This window comes from Procambarus clarkii, chromosome 34 (genome assembly GCF_040958095.1).
Source record: "Procambarus clarkii isolate CNS0578487 chromosome 34, FALCON_Pclarkii_2.0, whole genome shotgun sequence".
In the NCBI taxonomy this organism is placed as follows: Eukaryota; Metazoa; Arthropoda; class Malacostraca; order Decapoda; family Cambaridae; genus Procambarus; species Procambarus clarkii.
The window spans coordinates 3,986,644-4,014,262 of record NC_091183.1 but is presented as its reverse complement, the minus strand read 5'-3'; the positions used below and the strand labels follow the sequence as shown (position 1 = coordinate 4,014,262).

General features: G+C 43.1%; 1 protein-coding gene across 1 annotated transcript; it reads right to left on the bottom strand.

Moving 5' to 3' along the window:
- LOC138370918 (Kruppel-like factor 18) lies at nucleotides 1-25,171 on the bottom strand. The gene is made up of 6 exons (XM_069335579.1): nucleotides 24,689-25,171; nucleotides 24,042-24,308; nucleotides 23,563-23,757; nucleotides 22,823-22,954; nucleotides 14,230-14,389; nucleotides 1-326 (listed from the first exon to the last, which is right to left on the bottom strand). The coding sequence occupies exons 1-6, from the start codon at nucleotides 25,169-25,171 to the stop codon at nucleotides 1-3; spliced, it is 1,563 nt and encodes a 520-aa protein (XP_069191680.1).
- Nucleotides 25,172-27,619: the final 2,448 nt, after the last annotated feature.

Sequence of the window (27,619 nt, the reverse complement as noted above, 5' to 3'; positions counted from 1 at the left end):
TTATTGACTTCTGAAGTATTTCATCTCGCAGATGATACCTTGTATCTGGTCACAAGCTTGTGTATAGTGGTCAGCAACTTGTGTATACTGATAAACAGCCTTCAAATACTGGTCAGCAACTGGTGTATACTGATCAGCAGCCTGTGTATAATGGTCAGCAGCCTGTGTATACTGGTCAGCAGCCTGTGTATACTGGAAAGCAGCTATTGTATACTTGTCAGCAGCCTGTGTATACTGATCAGCAGCTAGTGTATAATGGTCAGCAATAGGTGTACACTGGTCAGCAGCTAGTGTATACTGGTCAGCAGCATGATTACACTGATCATCTGGAAGTGTATACTGGTCAGCAGCTTGTGTATACAGATCAGCAGATAGTGTATAATGGTCAGCAATAGGTCTACACTGGTCAGCAGCTAGTGTATACTGGTCAGCAGCATGTGTATACTGATATGCAGCCTATGTATGTTGGTCAGCAGCTAGTGTATATTGGTCAGCAGCATATGTATATTGATCAGCTGCTTGTGTATACTGGTCAGCAGCTTGTGTTTACTGGTCAGCAGCTTGTGTATACTGGTCAGGAGCCTGTGAATACTGGTCATCAGCATGTATATACGTGTCAGCAGCCTGCGTATACTGATCAGCAGCCTGAGTATACTGGTTAGCCGCTAGTGTATAATGGTCAGCAGCTAGTTAACACTGGCCAGCAGCCTGAGTATACTGGTCCGCAGCCTGAGAATACTGGTCAGCAGCTAGTGTATACTGGTCAGCAGCTTGTGTATACTTGTCATCAGCTAGTGTATTCTGGTCAGCAGCTAGTGTATACTGGTCAGCAGCTAGTGTATACTGGTCAGCAGCTAGTGTATACTGGTCAGCAGCTAGTTAACACTGGTCAGCAGCCTGTGTATACTGGTCAGCAGCTTGGGTATATTGGTCAGCAGCTTGTGTATACTGGTCAGCAGCTTGTGTATACTGGTCAGCAGCTTGTGTATACTCGTCAGCAGCTTGTGTATACTGGTTCGCAGCTTGTGTATAGTCGTCAGCAGCTGGTGTATAATGGTCAGCAGCCTGTGTATAATGATAAGCAGCTAGTGTATAGAAGTCAGCAGCTTGTGTATACTGGTCAGCAGCCAGTGTATACAGGTCAGTAGCTAGTGCATTCTGGGCAGCATCCTGTGTATACTGATTTGCAGCCTGTGTATATTGGTCAGCAGCTAGTGTATATTAGTCAGCAGCATATGTATTCTGATCAGCAGCTATTGTATACTTGTCAGCAGCCTGTGTATACTGATCAGCAGCTGTTGTATACTGGTCAGCAGATAGTGTATACAGGTCAGCAGATAGTGTATACTGGTCACCAGCATGTGTATACAGGTCAGCAGCTAGTGCATTCTGGGCAGCATGTGTATACAGGTCAGCAGCTAGTGCATTCTGGGCAGCATCCTGTGTATACTGATTTGCAGCCTGTGTATATTGGTCAGCAGCTAGTGTATATTAGTCAGCAGCATATGTATTCTGATCTGCAGCTATTGTATACTTGTCAGCAGCCTGTGTATACTGATCAGCAGCTGTTGTATACTGGTCAGCAGATAGTGTATACAGGTCAGCAGATAGTGTATACTGGGCAGCGACCTGTGTATACTGATATGCAGCCTGTGTATGTTGGCTAGCAGCTAGTGTATATTGGTCAGCAGCATATGTATTCTGATCAGAAGCTAGTGTACACTGGTCAGCAGCTTGTGTATACTGGTCAGCAGCCTTTGAATACTGGTCATCAGCATTTATATACATGTCAGCAGCCTGGTATACTAGTGTATACTGGTCAGCAGCCTGTGTATACTGGTCATCAGCCTGTGTATACTGGTTAGCTGCTAGTGTTTTCTGGTTAGCGGCTAGTGTATAATGGTCAGCAGCTAGTTAACACTGGCCAGTAGCCTGTGTATACAAGTCAGTAGCATGTGTATACTGGTTAGCAGCCTGTGTATACTGGTCTTCAGCTTGTGTATACTTGTCATCAGCTAGGGTATACTGGTCAGCAGCTAGTGTATACTGGTCAGCAGCTAGTTAACACTGGTCAGCAGCCTGTGTATACTGGTCAGTAGCTTGTGTATACTGGTCAGCAGCTTGTGTATACTGGTCAGCAGCTTGTGTATACTGGTCCGCAGCTAGTGTATAGAAGTCAGCAGCCTGTGTATACTAGTTAGCAGCTTCTGATTACTGGTCAGCAGCTCTATTTTTACTGGTAAGCAGCTAGTGTATACTGGTCAGCAGCCTGTGTATTCTGATGAGCAGCTAGTGTATACTGGTTAGCAGCTAGTGTTTACTGGTCAGCAGCCTGTGTATTCTGATGAGCAGCTAGTGTATGCTGATCAGCAGCTAGTGTATGCTGATCAGCAGCTAGTGTATTCTGGTCAGCTGCTAGTGTACACTGGTCAGCATCTAGTGTACACTGGTCAGCAGCCTGTGTATTCTGATCAGCAACTTGTGTATTCTGATCAGCAGCCTGTGTATTCTGATCAGCAGCTAGTGTATACTGAAGAGCAGCTAGTGTATTCTGGTCAGCAGCTAGTGTATACTGCATCCTTTGTTTACTGGTAAGCAGCCTGTGTATACTGATTAGCAGCGTGTGTATACTAGACAGCACCCTGTGAATATTAATCAGCAGCCGTTGTATAGTTGTCAGCAGTTAGTGTATACTGGTCAGCAGCCTGTGAATACTTGTCAGCAGTTAGTGTATAATGGTCAGCAACCTGTGTATTCTGGTATGGTGTCAGTATATACTGGTCAGCAGTTAGTGCATACTGGTCAGCAGCCTGTGTATTATGGTCAGCAGCCTGTGTATTATGGTCAGCAGGCTGTGGGTACTGGTCAAAATAACTAGTATACTATGTATACTATGTAGCAGCCTGTGTAGACTAGTTAGCAGCCTTTGTTTACTGGTCAGCAGCTTGTGTATACTGGTCAGCAGTTAGTGTATACTGGTCAGCAATTAGTGTACACTGGTCAGCAGCCTGTGTTTAGTGGTCATCATCAAGTGTATTCTGGTCAGCAGCCTGGTGTATACTGGTCAGCAGCCTGCGTATACGAGACAGCAACAGTTTGGATACTGATCAGCAGGATGTGTATTCTTATCAGCAGTTAGTGTATACAGGTCAGTAGCCTGAGTTTCCTGGTCAGCAGCCTGTTTTATACTTATCACCAGTTAGTGTATACTGGTCAGCAGATAGTGTATACTGGTCAGCAGATAGTGTATACAGGTCAGCAGCTTGTGTATTTTGGTCAGCAGCCTGTGCATACTGGTCAGCAGCTAGTGTACACTGGACAGCAGCCTGTGTATACTGGTCAGCAGCTTCTGTTTACTGGACAGCAGCTTGTGTATACTGGTCAGCATCTAGTGTATACTAGCAAGCAGCCGGTGTATACTGGTCAGCAGCCTGTGTATACTGGTCAGCAGCTAGTGTATACTGGTCAGAAGTCTGTGTATACTGGTCAGCAGCCTGTGTATACTGATCAGCAGCTTGTGTGTACTGGTCAGCAGCTGTTGTATACTGGTCAGCTGCGTGTGTCTACTATTCATCATCTAGTGTATACTGGTCACCAGCTTGTGTATACTGGTCACCAGCTTGTATATACTAGCCAGCTTGACCAGTATACACAGGCTGCTGACTAGTATACAATACCTGCTGACCAGTATACACTAACTACTGACCAGTTCACACAAGCTGTTGTCCAGAATACACACGCTGCTGAACAGTATACACTAACTGCTGACCAGTGTACTCAATATGCTGACCAATATACACAGGCTGCTGACTAGTATACATAGCATACTAGTCAGCTTGACTAGTATACACTACCTGTTGACAAGTATAAACAGGCTGCTGATCCGTATACACAGACTGCTTACAAGTAAACAAAGGCTGCTGACTAATATACACTAACTGCTGACCAGTATACACAGGTTGTTGACCAGTATACACAAGCTGCTGACCATTATACACAAGCTCCTGGTCATTAAGCCCAGCTGCTGACCAGTATACACAAGCTGCTGACCAGTGTACACAAGCTGCTGACCAGAATACACTTGCAGCTGATCAGAATACATAGGCTGCTGATCAATATACACTAGCTGCTTACCAACATACACAGGCTGCATATCAGTATACACAGGCTGCTTTCCAGTATACTCTAGCTGCTGACTCTAGCTGCTTTCCAGTATACACTAGCTGCTGAACAGAATATACTATCTGCTGACATATATACACAGGCTGCTGACCAGTATACACTAGCTGTTGACCATAATACACAACCTGCTGACCAGTATACAAAGGCTGCTGATCAGTATACACCAGTTGCTGACCAGTATTTGCAGGCTGCTAATCAGTATACACATGCTGCTGAATAGTATTCTAAGGTTGCTGACCAGTATAAACAGGCTGCTGACCAGTATACACACGCTGCTGACCAGTATACACAAGCTGGTGACCAGTATACACAGGCTGCTATCCAGTATAAACAAGTTACTAACCAGTATACATTTGCTGCTGAGCAGTATACACACGCTGCTGACCAGTATACACAGGCTCCAGACCAGAAATACACAGGCTGCTGAAAAGTATACACTAGCTGCTGAAGAGTATTCACTAGCTGCTGACCAGTATACACTAGATGCTGAATAGTACACACACGCTGCTGACCAGTATACATTAGCTGTTTACCAGTATACACAAGCTGCTGACCAGTATACACTAGCTGCTGACCAGTATACCCAAGCTGCTAACCAGTATACTGAAGCTGCTTGCCAGTGTACACTAGATGCTGACTAGTAAACTGAAGCTGCCGACCAGTATACTCAGGCTGCTATCCAGTGTACACTAGCTGCTGATCAGTATACACAGGCTGCTGACATATATACAATAGCTGCTTATCACTATACACATGCTGCTGACCAGTATACACTTGCTGCTGATCAGAATACATAGGCTGCTGACCAATATACACTAGCCAACATACAACGGCTGCATTTCAGTATACACTAGCTGCTGACCAGTGAACACTAGCTGCTGACCAGTATACACTATCTGATGACCTGTATATACAGGCTGCTGACTAGTATACTCTTGCGGCAGACCAGTATACACAAGCTGCTGACCAGTGAACACTAGCTGCTGACCAGAATACACTATTTGCTGACCAATATAGACAGGCTGCTGACCAGTATACACTAGCTGCTTACCACTATACACTATCTGATGACCTGTATATACAGGCTGCTGACTAGTATACTCTTGCGGCAGACCAGTATACACAAGCTGCTGACAAGTATACTCAGGATGCTGACCAGTATACATAGGCTGCTGATCAGTACAAACAGGCTGCTGACCAGTATACACAAGTTGCTGACCACTATACACAGGTTGCTGACCGGTTTACACAGGCTGATTACCAATATACACAGGCTGCTGACCAGTATTTACAGGCTGCTGACCAGTACACACTAGATGCTGACCAGTATACTTAGGCTGCTGTCCAGTATACACTAGCTGCTGAACAGTGTATACTAGCTGCTGACCAGTATACACTAGCTGATGATCAGTATATACAGGCTGCTGACCAGTAGACACTAGCTGCTGTCAGAATACACAGGCTGCTGACCAGTATACACTAGCTGCTAACCAACATACACAGGCTTCTGATCAGTATAAACAGACTGCTGACCAGTATGCTTTAGCTGCTGACCAGTATACACTTTCTGCTAACTTGTATAAACTAGATGCTGACCAGAATACACTAGCTGCTGACCAGTATACACAGGCTGCTGACCAGTATGCACAGGCTGCTGACCAGAATACACAGGCTGCTAACCAGTATACATTAGCTGCTGACTAGTATACACTAGCTGCTGACCAGTATACACACTCTGCTAAACAATATACACATCTGCAATATACATCTGCTAACCAGTATACACTAGCTGCAGACCACTATACACTAGCTGCTCACTAGTATACATTAGCTACTGACCAGTATACACTAGCTGCTAAACATTATACTATAGCTGCTGACCAGTATACATTAGCTGCTGACTAGTATGCTCCAGCTGCTGACAGGTATACACAGACTGCTGATCAGTATACACAAGCTGGTGACCAGTATACATAGGCTGCAGACCAGTATACACTAGATGCTTGACAGTGTACGTAGGCTGCTGATCAGTATTCACAGGCTGCTTGCCAGTATACACTAGCTGCTGACCAGTATACACTACCTGTTTACCAGAATACATTAGCTGCTGATCAGAACACACAGGTTTCTGACCAGTATACACCAGCTGCTGACCAACATACACAGGCTGCTGATCAGTATAAACAGACTGCTGACCACTATGAAAAGAATACACTAATTGCTGACAAGTATACTCTATCTGCTGAGCAGTGTACACAGGATGCTGACCAGAATACACAGGCTGCTAACTAATATTCACTAGCTGCTGACCAGTATAGTCAAGATGCTGACCAGTATACATTAGCTGCTGACTAGTATACACCAGCTGCTGACCGATATACTCTGGCTGCTCACCAGTATACACAAGCTGGTGACCAGTATACACAGGCTGCAGACCAGTATACACTAGCTGCTTGCCAGTATACACTAGCTGCTTGCCAGTATACGTAGGCTGCTGATCATTATACACAGCCTGCTGATCAGTATACACAGGCTGCTGACTAGTATTCCATAGCTGCTGACCAGTATACACTAGCTGCTGACAAACATACACAGGCTGCTGATCAGTATACACAGGCTGCTGACCAGTATACACAAGCTGCTGACCAGTATACACTACCTGGCGACCAGTATACACTAGCTGCTAACCAGTATACTCTAGCTGCTGACCAGTATACATTAGCTGCTGACTAGTATACGCAAGCTGCTGACCGGTATACTCAGGCTGCTGACCACTATGCACAGGTTGCTGACCAGTTAACACTAGCTGCTGACCAGTATACTCTAGCTGATGATCAGTATACATCAGTATACACAGGCTGCTGACCAGTATACACTAGCTGCTGATCAGAATAAACAGACTGCTGACCAGTATACACTAGCTGCAGACCAACATACACAGGCTGCAGATCAGTATAAACAGGCTGCTGACCAGTATGCTTTAGCTGCTGACCAGTATACACTAGCTACTGACCAGTATACAATAGCTGCTGACCAGTATACACAGGCTTTTAACCAGTATACACTAACTGCTAACTTGTATACACTAGATGCTGACCAGAATATATTACCTCCTGAGAAGTATTCTCTAGCTGCTGACCAGTATACACAGGCTGCTGACCAGTAAAAACAGGCTGTTAACCAGTATATACTCACTGCTAACCAGTATACACTAGCTTGAGACCAGTATACACTAGCTGCTGACCAGTATACATTAGCTGCTTACCAGTATACACTAGCTGCTGACCAGTATACACAGGCTGCTAAACAGAATACACTAACTGCTAACCAGTATACACCAGCTGCAAACCAGTATACACTAGCTGCTGACCAGTATACACTAGCTGCTGAACAGTATACACAAGATATTGTCCAGTATACACAGGCTGCTGACCAGTATATACAGGTTTCTGACCAGTATACACGAGCTGCTGATCAGTATACACAGTCTGCTGACCAGTAAAGAAATGCTGCTGACCATTATACACAGGCTGTTGACCAGTATACACAGTCTGCTGACCAGTGTTAACTAGCTGCTGACCAGTATACACTAGCTGCTGACCAATATACACTAGCTCCTGACCAGTATACACAGGCTGCTGACCAGTATATACACGCTGCTAACCAGATTATACAAGATGATAACCTGTATTTAAAGGATGCTGACCAGTATACACACGCTGCTGACCAGTATACACAGGCTGTTGACCAGTATACACTAGCTGCTGACCAGGATACACTAGCTACTTCTCAGTATACACAGGCTGCTGACTAGTATACACTAGATGCTGATCAGAAGACACAGGCTGCTGACTATTATACACTAGCTACTGACCAACATACACAGGCTGCTGATCAGTATAAACAGGCTGCTGACCAGTATACACTAACTGCTGACCAGCATACACTAGCTGTTAACCAGTATACACAGGCTGCTGACTGGTATACACAAACTGCTAACTTGTATACACTAGATACTGACCAGAATACTCTAACTGCTGAGAAGTATAGACTAGCTGATGACCAGTATACACAGGCTTCTGACCTGTATACACAGACTGCTAACCAATATACACTAAACGCTAACCAGTATACACTAGCTGCTGATCAGTATACACAGGCTACTGATCAGTATAGACTAGCTGCTGACCAGTATACACTAGCTGCACACCAATATACACAGGCTGATAACCAGTATACACTATCATCTAACCAGGTTACACTACCTGCAGACAAGTATACACAAGCTGTTGACCAGTATACATTAGCTACTGACCAGTATACACAAGCTGTTGACCAGTATACATTAGCTACTGACCAGTATACACTAGCTGCTAACCAGTATACTCTAGGTGCTGACCCGTATACATTAGTTGCTGACTAGAATACAATAGATGCTGACCGGTATACACAGGGTGCTGATCAGTATAAACAGGCTGCTGACCAGTATACACTAGCTGCTGACCGGTATACACAAGCTGATGACCAGTATACACAGGCTAATGACCAGTATACACAGGATTCTGACCAGTATACACTAGCTGCTGACCAGAATACACAGGCTGCTGATTAGTAAACAAAAGCTTCTGACCAGTATACACAGGCTGCTGATCAATATACACAGGCTGCTGACCAGTGTACACTAGATGCTGATCAGTATATACTAGCTGTTGACAAGTATACACAAGCTGCTCACCATTAAACACATGCTGCTGACCAGTATACACAAGCTGCTGACCAGTATACACAAGCTGCTGACCAGTATACACAAGCTGCTGAACAATGATACCTGGTTGACACCTGGTTGATGGGGTTCTGGGAGTTCTTCTACTCCCCAAGCCCGGCCCGAGGTCAGGCTTGACTTGTGAGAGTTTGGTCCACTAGGCTGTTGCTTGGAGCGGCCCGCAGGTCCACATACTCACCACAGCCCGGTTGGTCCGGCACTCCTTGGAGGAATAAATCTAGTTTCCTCTTGAAAATGTCCACGGTTGTTCCGGCAATATTTCTTATGCTTGCTGGAAGGACGTTGAACAACCGCGGACCTCTGATGTTTATACAGTGTTCTCTGATTGTGCCTATGGCACCTTTGCTCTTCACTGGTTCTATTCTGCATTTTCTTCCATATCGTTCACTCCAGTACGTTGATATTTTACTGTGTAGATTTGGTACGTGGCCCTCCAGTATCTTCCAGGTGTATATTATTTGATATCTCTCTCGTCTTCTTTCTAGTGAGTACATTTGGAGGGCTTTGAGACGATCCCAATAATTTAGGTGCTTTATTGCATCTATGCATGCCGTATATGTTCTCTGTATTCCCTCTATTTCAGCAATCTCTCCTGCTCTGAAGGGGGAAGTGAGTACTGAGCAGTACTCAAGACGGGACAACACAAGTGACTTCAAGAGTACAACCATTGTGATGGGATCCCTGGATTTGAAAGTTCTCGTAATCCATCCTATCATTTTTCTGGCTGTCGCAATATTTGCTTGGTTATGCTCCTTAAACGTTAGGTCGTCAGACATTATTATTCCCATTTCCTTTACATGCTGTTTTCCTACTATGGGTACATTTGATTGTGTTTTGTACTCTGTATTATGTTTAAGGTCCTCATTTTTACCGTACCTGAGTACCTGGAATTAATCACTGTTAAACATCATGTTATTTTCTGATGCCCAGTCGAAAACTTTATTAATATCAGCTTGAAGTTTTTCAATGTCTTCAGCCGAGGTAATTTTCATACTGATTTTTGTGTCATCTGCAAAGGATGATACGAAGCTGTGACTTGTGTTTTTGTCTATATCTGATATGAGAATAAGGAAAAGCAGCGGTGCAAGGACTGTACCCTGAGGTACAGAGCTTTTAACTGCACTTGGACTAGATTTTATATGGCTGACAGTTACTCGCTGAGTCCTGTTTGATAGAAAACTGAGTATCCAGCGTCCTACTTTACCGGTTATTCCCATTGACTTCATTTTGTGTGCTATCACGCCATGGTCACATTTATCGAAAGCCTTTGCGAAGTCCGTGTATATCACATCAGCATTCCGTTTCTCTTCTAATGCCTCAGTGACTATGTCGTAGTGCTCAAGTAGCTGTGAGAGGCACGATCTTCCCGCTCGAAATCCATGTTGGCCTGGGTTGTGAAGGTCATTGGTCTCCATGAAATTGGTGACCTGACTCCTAATCACTCTCTCAAATACTTTTATGATGTGCGATGTTAGTGCAACTGGTCTATAATTCTTTGCCAATGCTTTGCTCCCTCCCTTGTGTTGAGGGGCTATGTCTGCTACTTTAAGTGCATCTGGTATCTCCCCCGTGTCCAAGCTCTTCCTCCACACTCTACTGAGTGCCTGTGCTACCGGCACTTTGCATTTCTTTATAAATATTGAATTCCATGAGTCTGGACCTGGGGCCGAGTGCATGGGCATGTTTTCAATTTCTCTTTCAAAATTTAGTGCGCTCGTGTTTATATCAGTTATATTTACAGGGGTTTGAATATCCCGCATAAAGAAATTGTCTGGATCTTCCACTTTCATGTTGTTTATTGGAGTGCTAAACATGTCCTCATACTGCTGTTTTAGGATTTCACTAATTTCTTTGTCATCCTCCGTGTATGAACCTTCACTTGTACGAATAGGTCCAATACTGGCAGTGGTTTTTGCTTTTGATTTCGCATATGGGAAGAAATATTTTGGATTTTTCTTTATTTCCTGCATTGCTTTCTGTTCTAACTGCCTTTCATCAGTTTCATATGAGTGTTTCAATTTCCGCTCGATTTCTTCAATCTCCCTATTTAAATTATTCCTTCTTTGACGGGAAATTCGTCCCGTCAAAGTGTACACAGTCTGCTGACCATTATACAATTGGTGCTGACTAGTATACTCAGGCTGCTCACCACTATACACAGGCTTCTGACCAGTATATAAAAGATGATATCCAGTATTCACAGGCTGCTGACAAGTATACACAAGCTGCTGACCAGTATACACAGTCTGCTGGCTAGTATGCACTAGCTGCTGACTAGTATACTCAGGCTGCTGACCACTATACACAGGCTGCTGACCAGTATATAAAAGATGATATCCAGTATTAACAGGCTGCTGACAAGTATACACACGCTGCTGAGCAGTATACTCAGGCAACTGACCAGTATACACTTGTTGCTGAAGAGAATACACAGGCTGCTGACTAGTATATGCAAGTTGCTGACCGACATACACAGGCTGCTGATCAGTATAAACAGGCAGCTGACCAATATTTACTAGCTGCTGACCAGTATACACTAACTGCTAACTTGAATACACTTGATGCTGACCAGAATACACAAGCTGCTGACCAGAATACACAAGCTGCTGACAAGTATACACTAGCTGCTGACCAGTATACACAAGTATACACAATGCTGACCGGTATACACAGGTTGCTGACCTGTATACACAAGCTGGTGACCAGTAAACTCAGGCTGCTGACCAGGATACACAGGCTTCTGGCCAGTATACACTAGCTGCTGACCAGTATACACAGGCGGCTGACCAGTAAACACAAGCTGCTGATCAGTATGCACAGGCTGCTGACCAGTATACACTAACTGATAACTAGAATTCACTAGATGCTGACCACTATTCACAAGTATACACAATGTTGACCTGCATGCACAAGTTGCTGACCAGTATACACTAGCTACTGATCAGAATACACAGGGTGCTCACTAGTATACACTAGTTGCTGACCAACATACACAGGCTGCTGATCAGTATAAACAGGCTGCTGACCAGTATACACTAGCTGCTGACCAGTATACACTAACTGCTAACTTGTATACAAGAGATACTGACCATAATACACTAAAAGCTGAAAAGTATACACTAGCTTCTGACCAGTATACCCAAGTATACAAAATGTTTACCAGTATACACAGGTTGCTCACCAGTATACAAAAGCTGGTGACCTGTATACATAGGCTGAAGACCAGTATGCACAGGCTGCTGACCAGTATACACAGGCTGCTAATCAGTATACACAGGCTGCTGACCAGTACTCACCTAGTTGTACTCACCTGGTTGTGTTTGCGGGGGTTGAGCTCTGGCTCTTTGGTCCCGCCTCTCAACCGTCAATCAACAGGTGTACAGATTCCTGAGCCTATTGGGCTCTATCATATCTACACTTGAAACTGTGTATGGAGTCAGCCTCCACCACATCACCCCCTAATGCATTCCATTTGTCAACCACTCTGACACTAAAAAAGTTCTTTCTAATATCTCTGTGGCTCATTTGGGCACTCAGTTTCCACCTGTGTCCCCTTGTGCGTGTTCCCCTTGTGTTAAATAGACTGTCTTTATCTACCCTATCAATTCCCTTCAGAATCTTGAATGTGGTGATCATGTCCCCCCTAACTCTTCTGTCTTCCAGCGAAGTGAGGTTTAATTCCCGTAGTCTCTCCTCGTAGCTCATACCTCTCAGCTCGGGTACTAGTCTGGTGGCAAACCTTTGAACCTTTTCCAGTTTAGTCTTATCCTTGACTAGATATGGACTCCATGCTGGGGCTGCATACTCCAGGATTGGCCTGACATATGTGGTATACAAAGTTCTGAATGATTCTTTACACAAGTTTCTGAATGCCGTTCGTATGTTGGCCAGCCTGGCATATGCCGCTGATGTTATCCGCTTGATATGTGCTGCAGGAGACAGGTCTGGCGTGATATCAACCCCCAAGTCTTTTTCCTTCTCTGACTCCTGAAGAATTTCCTCTCCCAGATGATACCTTGTATCTGGCCTCCTGCTCCCTACACCTATCTTCATTACATTACATTTGGTTGGGTTAAACTCTAACAACCATTTGTTCGACCATTCCTTCAGCTTGTCTAGGTCTTCTTGAAGCCTCAAACAGTCCTCTTCTGTTTTAATCCTTCTCATAATTTTAGCATCGTCCGCAAACATTGCGAGAAATGAATCGATACCCTCCGGGAGATCATTTACATATATCGAAACAAGATAGGACCGAGTACAGAGCCCTGTGGGACTCCACTGGTGACTTCACGCCAATCGGAGGTCTCACCCCTCACCGTAACTCTCTGCTTCATATTGCTTAGATACTCCCTTATCCACTGGAGCACCTTACCAGCTACACCTGCCTGTCTCTCCAGCTTATGTACCAGCCTCTTATGCGGTACTGTGTCAAAGGCTTTCCGACAATCCAAGAAAATGCAGTCCGCCCAGCTCACTCTTTCTTGCTAAATCTAATCTAATCAGTTTACCAGTATACTGATGATGCTGCCCGGTATACACAGGTTGCTGATCAGTATACACAAGCTGATGACCTGTATACACAAGCTACAGACCAGTATAAACTAGCTGCTGACTAGTATATACAGGCTGCTGATCTGTTTACACAGGCTGCTGATCAGTATACACAGGTTGCTGACCAGTATACATTAGCTGCTGAAAAGTATACAACGGCTGCTGACCAGTGTACACTATATGCTGATCAGTATACACATGCTGCTGACCAGTATACACTAGCTGCTGACCATTATGCACAAGCTTCAGACCAGTATACACAGGCTAATGACCAGTATACACAGGATTCTGACCAGTATACACTAGCTGCTGACCAGTATACACATGCTACTGACCAGTAAACACAAGCTGCTGAGCAGTAAGCACAGGCTGCTGACCAGTGTACAAAAGCTGTTAACCAGCATACACTAGCTGCTGACGAGTATACACAAGCTGCTCACCAACATACACAGGCTGCTGACCAGTATACACAAGTTGCTGACCAGTATACACTAGCTGCTGACCAGTATACAAAGGCTACTGACCAGTAAACACAAGGAGCTGACCAGAATACACAAGCTGCTGACCAGTATACACAGTCTGCTGATCAGTATACACTAGCTGTTGACCAGTATACACAGGCTGCTGATCAGAATACACAGGTGGCTGACCAGCATACACAGGCTGGTGACCGGTATACGCTAGCTGCGGAACAGTATACACTATCTACTGACCAGAATACACAAGCTGCTTATCAGTATACTCAGGTTGCTGACCAGTATACACTAGCTGCTGATGAGAACACACAGGCTGCTGACTAGTATATGCTAGTTGCTGACCAACATACACAGGCTGCTGATCAGTATAAACAGGCTGCTGACCAAGATACACTAGCTGCCGACAAGTATACACAGGCTGCAAACCAGTATACACTAGCTGATAACTAGAATACACTTGATGCTGACCAGAATACACTAGCTGCTGACCAGTATACACAAGTATACACAATGCTGACCGGTACACACAGGTTGTTGACCAGTATACACAAGCTGGTGACCAGTACCCAGTCTGAAAACCAGTATACACTAGCTGCTGACCAGTATATCCTGGCTGCTGATCAGTATACACAGGCTGCTGATCAGCACACACAATGCTGACCGGTATACACAGGCTCGTGACGTAGCTGCTGCTGACCTCTGCTGAGGTGGTGCTTAGACAGTGAACGCCATCTATGGAGCGAAGAGGTGGACGTTTGTGTCTAAGCCAGTAAGTGATGTTTCCTAGTGATCCCAGGTAGTGTCCCAGTATTGATGACGTGTCTGCTTTCACAGAGTCAACCTAGGACGGCTGTGATGAACGGTGATTCAGTCTACCCAAGGCAGCCAAGGTCTCTTCGCCAGTCTGCTTTGTAGAAGCTGTGAGCCACCCCCGGACGAACTGGTTGATACCTGGTTGATGGGGTTCTGGGAGTTCTTCTACTCCCCAAGCCCGGCCGGAGGCCAGGCTCGACTTGTGAGAGTTTGGTACACCAGGCTGTTGCTTGGAGCGGCCCGCAGGCCCACATACCCACCACAGCCCGGTTGGTCCGGCACTCCTTGGAGGAATAAATCTAGTTTCCTCTTGAAAATGTCCACGGTTGTTCTGGCAATATTTCTTATGCTTGCTGGAAGGACGTTGAACAACCGCGGACCTCTGATGTTTATACAGTGTTCTCTGATTGTGCCTATGGCACCTCTGCTCTTCACTGGTTCTATTCTACATTTCTTCCATGTCATTCACTCCAGTACGTTGTTATTTTACTGTGTAGATTTGGTACTTGGCCCTCCAGTATCTTCCAGGTGTATATTATTTGATATCTCTCTCGTCTTCTTTCTAGTGAGTACATTTGGAGGGCTTTGAGACGATCCCAATAATTTAGGTGCTTTATTGCGTCTATGCATGCTGTATATGTTCTCTGTATTCCCACTATTTCAGCAATCTCTCCTGCTCTGAAGGGGGAAGTGAGTACTGAGCAGTACTCAAGACGGGACAACACAAGTGACTTCAAGAGTACAACCATTGTGATGGTATCCCTGGATTTGAAAGTTCTCGTAATCCATCCTATCATTTTTCTGGCTGTCGCAATATTTGCTTGGTTATGCTCCTTAAACGTTAGGTCGTCAGACATTATTATTCCCAAATCCTTTACATGCTGTTTTCCTACTATGGTACATTTGATTGTGTTTTGTACTCTGTATTATGTTTAAGGTCCTCATTTTTACCGTACCTGAGTACCTGGAATTTATCACTGTTAAACATCATGTTATTTTCTGATGCCCAGTCGAAAACTTTATTAATATCAGCTTGAAGTTTTTCAATGTCCTCAGCCGAGGTAATTGTCATACTGATTTTTGTGTCATCTGCAAAGGATGATACGAAGCTGTGACTTGTATTTTTGTCTATATCTGATATGAGAATAAGGAAAAGCAGCGGTGCAAGGACTGTACCCTGAGGAACAGAGCTTTTCACTGCAACTCTGCTGAGTGAGTGATTGCCTGCCTGAGAAGTGGCAGTAATGGGACTCGCCGTATCCGGGGCTGGCTGGTGGAAGAGACCACCCACTACGGTGCCGACCGAGGAGAGTGACCAGCGAGTAACACGAGGCTCCTGGCTAGGGCTCGCAACCCTAGTATTGGTCATGGAATGGCCTAACAGCGAGGCTGACTAGTACCTGCCAGCTACAGGCTGGACTGTGGTTGTAGGCCATCACGACGAGGCACCCAGTGGGATTGTGATTTGGCTGGCCTGTGGCCAGGGTGAATTCATCGTAGGTTCTGGGCCACAGAAGAGGAAACCAGGAAAGGCTACCCAGAGTGAGCATCGCCAAGTGTCCAGTGTCTTCGGAGGAAGACGAACATGTATATACTGTATAGGAATAATTCCCTTTTGTGATATTAATTTATACATGCTGGTGGAAATTATATATATATATATATATATATATATATATATATATATATATATATATATATATATATATATATATATATATATATATATTATTAAATATGACCGAAAAAGTAAGATTAATAATTCTAACACGAATTTTCTCAATCTTTCGTACATGTCGGAAAATCCGACACCATTTAATAATCATACAGATAATAGCTGTATTGTATAAACAAGTTACCCATAGAAAACGTAACTTGTAGTGGAATTACCGTCTAAGAAAACGGGATATCATCACCACATACTATTATAATTCACCAGCTATTCTGCTGGGAATTATTCTTAAATACATAAGTCTTTGGACTTTACCATCATAAAAACATCTTATATAAATTAACTTAATTATCAATATTAAAGTAGAGTAAATGTGACCCTTCTATCACGTTCTGAAATCTGGACAATGTAAGCCAGGCGTCAGAGTGGAGGAAGGAGGGCAGCCATTGTTGTTTATATGAGACCAGAGGCTCACACGGGAGCAAATTCGGCTCCTGTTAAATTTACTTGGACGTAGTGTTATGGAAACCAAAGGTGTACCATTTGTCAACACGCTGTCTACAAATTCAAGTTAAGTGTCTATCCGAAACCCGTTTATCATTCATTTATGGCCATTAATGTCAGGATATAGGGTTGACCCGGTTAGATCACGTGGAAGCCTCAAACTAAAGGTCAAGACGAGGATGCAAGATTTTGTGCACCAGTTACTGGGTGATGGAAGCTGCCTCAAAGAGGATAATTTGGTGTCTACACCCTAGTTATACCTGGTGGACTAACCTGCTGTACTATAAGATAAGGAACCTCATCAATGTATGTAGCTATTACTGTAGTTTGATTGGCTGCATATATATTAATTTAATAACCCCCCCCTAATGTGTAGAGGATCGATTTGTGAGATTATGAGATTATTGCAGAAATACAGTCCACTTATCATTATACAAATTGCTATCGAAGTATATAAATTAACGTAAATATAAATTCATATAAATTAAATAAATATAAATCTCACAGGTCGGTTCCCACATTATTTGGTCCTTCGAAACCGAATTATTTGGACCTTCGGAACCGGAATATTCGGTCCTATGAACCCACATTTGGTCATCTTAGTACCGGATGAACCAGTTAACCAGTGGATTCATTAAATATACTAGTGCAGTGTTATTTAAACAAAGCCAGTCAAGACGGCAGCGTAGCCTCGAGGGAGCTCAGGAGCCTCCCTCAGCCCAGTTCAGCTTCGTCAGCGGTTTCATGCACACCCACAGATATTTGGTGGCGTGTTATTTCGTGAAATGACAGCGCTAATATAGAATCCAGCCAAATTAGTGACTGTGTCTTCGCGAGATTGTCTACGAATTTTGTGGAGTTTATTTCGCGAGGTCACTAATAATATTTAATACTTCTAGATAATATTAGAAGTTTCATAGAGGCTAATTAAGAGGCTATTATCAATAATTGTGTATATTATTTCTCCAAAATAGAGAATTATTTAATATATATTGCACTAGTGATCACAGTATAATATTTACTAATTGCCAACCCACAACAGGGTAGGATATGACTAGTTGAACTATTATTGTTCATCCTAGTCCCATTATTACAATAGTCAGTTGTACTATATTGAACAACCTAACACCATTAATGAATGGTCCAGACCCTATTTTGGGTGTAATTTTTATCAACTCGAGTTGAGTTGTATATATAATAAATTACTTATGATCATTACACCTTTGAGTGATTAATTAGTGTCTCTACCATCCTAGGGTGATATAGAAGAGCTAACCTAAAGGTACTTCCAGTGACACTGGTTTATCACTCAAATCATTAGTGTGTATGATTGTATATATATAATGTGTATTAATTTTAAGTGCTAACCTCTAGTAGAGGTAGGATTATTGCCTAGTGAGTGCAGAATTTACCCTAGGCTACCATTAGTGTTTGTTCAGTATTATGAGCAGCCCAAGTACAAGTCCCACAAGGCTTCACCAACGAGCCAGTATGGATAATGCAGGGAGAATGAAAAGAACCCTTGCAGGTCTTAAAGGCCACTTAACAAGACAGATCAAGAAATGTGAAGATTTGTCACAACAATCAACAGTTGATTATGCTGACCTGGAAAGCTATTATCAAGCAGCTGCAGGTAAATTTGAGCAAATCAAATGCCAAATAGCAACATATGTGGCTGAACTTGCCAACACCAATTTATCAGAAACAGAAATAGACGACATTATGGTTGATCTTGCGAATTATGAAGATCACACTCAGGCCACGTTACAGCCTTATGTCAAATTAATTGCCCAGAACAAGGCAGCAACAACAACAACAGTTGCATCTAATACGAGTCAAGCAGAAGCTCGACTCCCTCCAATTAATTTACCCACTTTCTCAGGAAAAGATGAGGAAGATTGGGACGAATTTTGGAACAAATTCGTTGACCTTGTAGACTCAAAACAATCTTTACCAAAGAGTAGTAAATTCTCTTATTTGCAAGGCCAATTATCAGGTGAGGCTAAAACAGTAGTATCCCATCTGAGATTAACTAATGACGGCTATGATCTGGCAGTAAAACTCCTCAAGGATAATTATGCTGATCCAGAAGTAAGAACATCACATTTAGTTCATGAGCTGTTGCATTTACCCCCACCGGAGGCTTCAGCTGATTCACTCCAAGTCTTCAAGCTGGAGGTAGAATCATTGATCAATGCCCTCAGCCTGACAGCAGATACAAACGGGGCTGAGTGGGTCTTGAAAATAATTGTCCAGGAGAAAATACCTAGGGACATATTGAAACAAATGAGTGCTCATTACAATAAAAGTATCTTATCCATGAATGAAATATCTGAAGGTTTAAAGTCAGTAGTTCATCAATTACGAACACATGACAAATTAAAACCACCAAGTAAACCCTCAGAAACCAATAATAGTAAACCACAGAGTACCAAAGGTACTCCAAATCAATCTAGACAATATAATTCAACACCAAAGTGGAACAGTAACAGTGTGGGCGTATATGCAGTGGGACCCTCCAAGCCTATAGTTACTGTGTCACCCAAGAACGTGACACCAAAGGGTACTGGAAGCTATGGAACATGTTTGTTCTGCAATGAGAAACATTCAATGTACCACTGCCCTAATATTCCTGATAGTGACGCCCGTGTTGAGCGACTCAAAGATTTGCAACATTGCACGAGGTGCCTCAGGAAACATAACATCAATGACTGTGATACCCAGTTACACACCTGTAATAGGTGTAACAAAGGTCAGCACCATGCAGCATTGTGCAGAGACACCAAAACAACGTCTCCAAACCCCAAGGTGGAAGATAGCATTCCCACCTCAGTACAGTACTGCAAGGTGCAACAAACAAACAGTGTCCAATCGGCAAAGTCTAAAGGTAATACGACTTTGCCTACTGCCCAAATTACCATCCTGAATAAGAGGGCCAAGGTCCATACCCGTGGGTTGTTTGACCAAGGATCCCAGAGAACATATATCACTAAAAAGCTGGCAGATGAATTACAATTAAGGCCTGTAGCCCAGACGTCATTCAACATCTCAGGGTTTGTAACAGATGCAGGACCTCAAGTCTACCAGGTGGTACAACCATCAGTACGCTTAGGCAGGTACGTCTGTCGAGTACAAGCCATTGTGGTGGACAAAATACCAGTAGACCTACAAGTTCAAGGTCTGAGAGCAACAGCCAAATTCCTGAGAAATAGAGGAATAAAATTGGCAGATAATATTAAGTCTGATCACCTCACCGACTTCGGTCTCCTTGTAGGGACAGACTATTGTCATCGATTCATCGGTAGCCCTACTAAATATCAGGGCATAACCATGTTAAACTCTGCAGGAGGTAAATTACTCTCAGGCCCAGTATCAAACCTGAGGAGACCTATGCCTGCAGATAAACAATACCAGTAGAAATCTAAATTTGTCAGCTGATTATATTTCTCCAGTAGCATTATACTAAGGAGATTACAGCTGACTATACCAACAGAGGTTGATGTTAGTATCATCATTTAAAGCTGAAGATGAGTTCATGAGGCCTCAGTGGCAAATCAGTGAACAGTAGCCTAAAACAGCTACAAGTCACTGCGACCAATGTCACTGAACCCACTGCAGTCTCAGAACCATACTTTACTTTAATGATGAGCTATTCAATCTTCTGAATCAATTAACTAAATTAAACCCCAATAAATCTGATGACTGATTTGATACATTTATTATTTAATCAAGATGTATTCCATGGGCCTCAGTGTTTATATATCAGTGACCAGTTACCTGAAGAAACTTCAAGTTATATCTAATGTCACTGATCTCACTGCAGTCCCTGAATCATACTTGACTGTAGTACTTGTTCACATCCAGTCTTCTGGGTTAAATAATGTGTAATAAGGCTTGAATATTAGCCTTTCAAGAGTTGACAGGGAAATGAAATCGCATTAGACTTCTAAACCCTGCAACTCTAGTACGGGACATCCGTCCTGTACGAACAGACGCACAAATGTGTGATTACTAACTACTAACATCAAATTAATGTAATAATTCGATGGAGGAGTATCGGTGTTCGTCTGTTCTAATTAGGACTTCGACCCGTGAGCAGCCCCTGGGGAATTATGTCGGAAAATCCGACACCATTTAATAATCATACAGATAATAGCTGTATTGTATAAACAAGTTACCCATAGAAAACGTAACTTGTAGTGGAATTACCGTCTAAGAAAACGGGATATCATCACCACATACTATTATAATTCACCAGCTATTCTGCTGGGAATTATTCTTAAATACATAAGTCTTTGGACTTTACCATCATAAAAACATCTTATATAAATTAACTTAATTATCAATATTAAAGTAGAGTAAATGTGACCCTTCTATCACGTTCTGAAATCTGGACAATGTAAGCCAGGCGTCAGAGTGGAGGAAGGAGGGCAGCCATTGTTGTTTATTGAGACCAGAGGCTCACACGGGAGCAAATTCGGCTCCTGTTAAATTTACTTGGACGTAGTGTTATGGAAACCAAAGGTGTACCATTTGTCAACACGCTGTCTACAAATTCAAGTTAAGTGTCTATCCGAAACCCGTTTATCATTCATTTATGGCCATTAATGTCAGGATATAGGGTTGACCCGGTTAGATCACGTGGAAGCCTCAAACTAAAGGTCAAGACGAGGATGCAAGATTTTGTGCACCAGTTACTGGGTGATGGAAGCTGCCTCAAAGAGGATAATTTGGTGTCTACACCCTAGTTATACCTGGTGGACTAACCTGCTGTACTATAAGATAAGGAACCTCATCAATGTATGTAGCTATTACTGTAGTTTGATTGGCTGCATATATATTAATTTAATAACCCCCCCCTAATGTGTAGAGGATCGATTTGTGAGATTATGAGATTATTGCAGAAATACAGTCCACTTATCATTATACAAATTGCTATCGAAGTATATAAATTAACGTAAATATAAATTCATATAAATTAAATAAATATAAATCTCACAGGTCGGTTCCCACAGTACATTTCTTTTCACTGTTGGTGGTAATTCAAAAATCAATTCTCCAAAATATGGACCAATAGGCTTTCTACAATCACTTCTATTCAATACCCATTGTTTCGTGTTCTGTCTTGTGTTGATGAAATTAATACCTTATTAATACCACCTCACCCCATCTACCTCACTCAAATGTAGATATAAACAAATCGGAGATGTGTAAGTTCTATTCAGTTGTGTATGTTTAAACTAAAGTCTTTGAAAATGTAATAAATTTTACGAAACGCGCTCAAGTGTCGCGTCAGACTAGAAATAAAAATGAATTTTGGAGAATTGATTTTTTAATTACCACCAACAGTGAAAAGAAATGTACGAAAGATTGAGAAAATTCGTGTTAGAATTATTAATCTTACTTTTTCGGTCATATTTAATAATATATATCTACAGGAAAGACTGCTACCATAAAATAGATATATATATATATATATATATATATATATATATATATATATATATATATATATATATATATATATATATATATATATAAATATATATATATAAATATATATATATATATATATATATATATATATATATATATATATATATATATATATATATATATATATATATATATATATATATATATATACGTAAAGGAATATATACATAAATTAGTATACTTGTGTATTTAATGTACCTCCCCAGTTGTTTTAACTTGCGTTACGGAGCTCACCCCTTGAAAGCCTCTACTAACTTGAGGCCGGATACCCCAAACAACTATTACCATCAGAAAAGAACACGGTTGCCTCCCAGTAGGACCGTAACAATGCTGACCAGTATTCACATGATGCTGACCAGTATACACAAGCTGCTGACCAGTATACACAGGCTGCTGACCAGTGTACACTAGCTGCTGACCAATATACACTAGCTGCTGACCAATATACACTAGCTGCTGACCAATATACACTAGCTGCTGAACAGTATATACAAACAGCTCAGCATTATACACAGGTTGTTGACCAGTATACACAAGCTGCTGACAAGTATTTTCAAGCTGGTGACCAGTATACAAAGGCTACTGACCAGAATATTAAAAGATGATAACCAGTATTCACAGGATGCTGACCAATATACACAGGCTGCTGACCAGTATACACTAGCTACTGACCAGCATACACTAGCTGCTGATCAGTATACACAGGCTGCTGACCAGTATACACTAGCTGCTGATAAGAATACACAGGCTGCTGACTAGTATATGCTAGTTGCTGACAAGTATACACTAGCCGCTGAAGAGTAAACTCAAGTATACAAAATGCTGACCGGAATACACAGGTTGCTGACCAGTATACAAATGCTGATGACCAGTACACACAGGCTGCAAACCAGTATACACTAGCTGCTGACCAGTATATACAGGCTGCTGATCAGAATACACAGGCTGCTGATCAGTATACACAGGCTGCTGACCAGTATACATTAGCTGCTGACCAGCATACAAAAGCTACTGACCAGTGTACCCCAGCTGCGGACATACACTAAATGCTGACCAATATACACATGCTGCTGACCAGTTTATACTGGCAGCTGATCAGTATACACAGGCTGCTGATCAGTATACACAGGCTGCTGACCAGTATACACTAGCTGCTGATGAGAATACACAGGCTGCTGACTAGTATATGCTAGTTGCTGACCAGCATACACAGGCTGCTGATCAGTATAAACTGGCTGCTGACCAGTATACACTAGCTGCTGACCAGTATACACTAGCTGCTGACCAGTATACACAGGCTGCTGATCAGTATACACTAACTCCTAACTTGTATACACTAGATGCTGACCAGAATACACTAGCTGCTGACAAGTATACACTACCTGCTGACGAGTAAACACAAGTATACAAAATGCTGACCAGTATACACATGCTGCTGACCAGTTTATTCTGGCTGCTGATCAGTATACACAGGCTGCTGACCTGTACACACAATGCTGACCGGAATACACAGGTTGCTGACCAGTATATATAGGCTGCTGATCAGTATACACAGGATGCTGACCAGAATGCATAACTGCTGACCAGTATACAAAGGCTGCTGAACAGTGTACACTATCTGCGGAGTAGTATACACTAAATGCTGACCAGTATACACAGGCTGCTGATCAGAATACACAGGCTGCTGACCAGTATACACTAGCTGCTGATGAGAATACACAGGCTGCTGACTAGTATATGCTAGTTGCTGACCAACATACACAGGCTGCTGATCAGTATACACTAGCTGCTGACCAATAAACACTAGCTGCTGACCAGTATACACAGGCTGCTGATCAGTATAAACTAACTGCTAACTTGTATACACTAAATGCTGACCAGAATACACAGGCTGCTGACAAGTTTACACTAGCTGCTGACGAGTAAACACAAGTATACCCAATGCTGACCTGTATACACAGGTTGCTAACCAGTATACACAAGCTGGAGACCAGTATACACAGGCTGCAGACCAGTATACACAGGCTACTGATCAGTGTACACAGGCTGCTGACAAGTATACATTAGCTGCTGGCCAGTATACAAAGCCTACTGACCAGTGTACACTATCTGCGGAGTAGTATACTCCAAATGCTGACCAGTATACACAAGCTGCTGGCCAGTATACACAAGCAGCTGACCAGTATACACAGGCTGCTGACCAGTACTCACAGACTTCTGGTCTGAATACACTAGCTGCTGACCAGTATACTCAGACTGCTGACCAGTAAACACAAGCTGCTGACATGCATACACAGGCTGCTGACCAGTATACACAGATTGCAGACCAGATAATACTAGCTGCTGACCAGTATACACTAGCTGCTGATCAGTATACACAGGCTGCATATCAGTATACACAGGCTGCTGACCAGTAAACACTAGCTGCTGACGTGTATACACTATCTGCTGTCCAGTGTACATTAGCTGCTGACCAGTATACACTAGCTGATGACCAGTATACACATGCTGCTGACCAGTATACACACGATGCTGACCAGTATACACAGGCTGATGAACAGTATACACTAGCTGCTGACCAGAATACACAGGCTGCTGACTAGTGAGCACCAGCTGCTGACCAGTATACACTAGCAGCTGACCTGTATAATCAGGCTGTTGACCAGTATACACAAGCCGATGACCTGTATGCATAGGTTGCTAACCAGTATATCCAAGCTATTGACCAGTATACACTAACTGCTGACCAGTATACACAAGCTGCTGACCATTATACACAAGCTGCTGACCGTTATATACAGGATGCTGACCAGTGTCCACTAGCTGCTTACCAGTATACACTAGCTGCTGATCAGAATACACTAGCTGCTGATCAGCATACACTAGCTGCTGACCAACATACACAGGCTGCTGATCAGTATACACTTGCTGCTTAGCAGTATGCACAGGCTACTGACTAGTATACGCAGGCTGCAAACCAGTTTACACTAACTGCTAACCAGTATACACTAGCTGCTGACCAATAACCACAAGCTGCTGACAAGTATGCACAGGCTGCTGACCAGTATACAGTAACTGCTGACCAGTTTACACTAACTGCTGACCAGCATACACTAACTGCTGATAAATATACCCAGGCTGCTGACCAGTATTCACAGGCTGCTGGCTAGTAAACACTAACTGCTGATAGGTATGCACAGTCTGCTGACCAGTATACAAAGGCTGATGATAGGTATACACAGTGTGCTGAACAGTATACAAACGCTGCTATCTGGTATACACAGGCTGCTGACCAGTATACACCGGACTACTGACCAGTATACATTAACTACTGACCAGTATACACCGGACTACTGACCAGTATACATTAACTACTGACCCGAATACACAGACTGCTGACCAGAATACACCAGCTGCTGACCAGTATATACAGACTGCTTACCAGCATTAACTAATTGCTGACCAGTATATACAGGCTGCTGACCAGTATACACAAGCTGGTGTCCAGTATACACAGGCTGCTGACGAGTATACACAAGCTGCTGACCAGTATACACAGGCTGTTGGCCAGTTTACACAGGCTGCTGACCAGTATACACAGGCTGCTGACCAGTATACACTAGCTGATGACCAGTATACACAGGCGGCTGACCAGTATTCACAAACTGGTGACCAGTATGCACAGGCTGCTGACCAGACTATACTGGCTGCTGACCAGTATACACAGGCTGCTGACCAGAATGCACTGGCTGCTCATAAGTATACACATGCTGCTGACCAGTATACACTAGATGCTGACCAGAATACACTAGTTGCTGACAAGTATACACTAGCCGCTGAAGAGTAAACTCAAGTATACAAAATGCTGACCGGAATACACAGGTTGCTGACCAGTATACAAAAGCTGATGACCAGTACACACAGGCTGCAAACCAGTATACAATAGCTGCTGACCAGTATATACAGGCTGCTGATCAGAATACACAGGCTGCTGATCAGTATACACAGGCTGCTGACCAGTATACATTAGCTGCTGACCAGCATACAAAAGCTACTGACCAGTGTACCCCAGCTGCGGACCAGTATACACTAAATGCTGACCAATATACACATGCTGTTGACCAGTTTATACTGAAAGCTGATCAGTATACACAGGCTGCTGATCAGTATACACAGGCTGCTGACCAGTATACACTAGCTGCTGATGAGAATACACAGGCTGCTGACTAGTATATGCTAGTTGCTGACCAACATACACAGGCTGCTGATCAGTATATACTGGCTGCTGACCAGTATACACTAGCTGCTGACCAGTATACACTAGCTGCTGACCAGTATACACAGGCTGCTGATCAGTATACACTAACTCCTAACTTGTATACACTAGATGCTGACCAGAATACACTAGCTGCTGACAAGTATACACTACCTGCTGACGAGTAAACACAAGTAAACAAAATGCTGACCAGTATACACATGCTGCTGACCAGTTTATTCTGGCTGCTGATCAGTATACACAGGCTGCTGACCTGTACACACAATACTGACCGGAATACACAGGTTGCTGACCAGTACACACAGGCTGCACACCAGTAGACACTAGCTGCTGACCAGTATATATAGGCTGCTGATCAGTATACACAGGATGCTGACCAGAATGCATAACTGCTGACCAGTATACAAAGGCTGCTGAACAGTGTACACTATCTGCGGAGTAGTATACACTAAATGCTGACCAGTATACACAGGCTGCTGATCAGTATACACAGGCTGCTGACCAGTATACACTAGCTGCTGATGAGAATTCACAGGCTGCTGACTAGTATATGCTAGTTGCTGACCAACATACACAGGCTGCTGATCAGTATACACTAGCTGCTGACCAATATACACTAGCTGCTGACCAGTATAAACTAACTGCTAACTTGTATACACTAAATGCTGACCAGAATACACAGGCTGCTGACAAGTTTACACTAGCTGCTGACGAGTAAACACAAGTATACCCAATGCTGACCTGTATACACAGGTTGCTAACCAGTATACACAAGCTGGAGACCAGTATACACAGGCTGCAGACCAGTATACACAAGCTACTGATCAGTATACACAGGCTGCTGACAAGTATACATTAGCTGCTGG

Bases quoted from the DNA above. Each gene is read 5' to 3' on its own strand.
- LOC138370918 (XM_069335579.1), bottom strand. From the start codon at position 25,171: ATGCATACAGGTCATCGGCTTGTGTATACTGGTCAACAGCCTGATTAT. The intron at 24,309-24,688 runs GTGAGTACTGGT...TATACTGATCAG, and splicing joins TGTATTCAGACCAGAAGTCT to CAGCCTGTGTATACTGGTCA. The intron at 22,955-23,562 runs GTATAAACTGGT...TATACTGTTCAG, and splicing joins TGTATACTGATCAGCTGCCA to CAGCTAGTGTATATTGGTCA.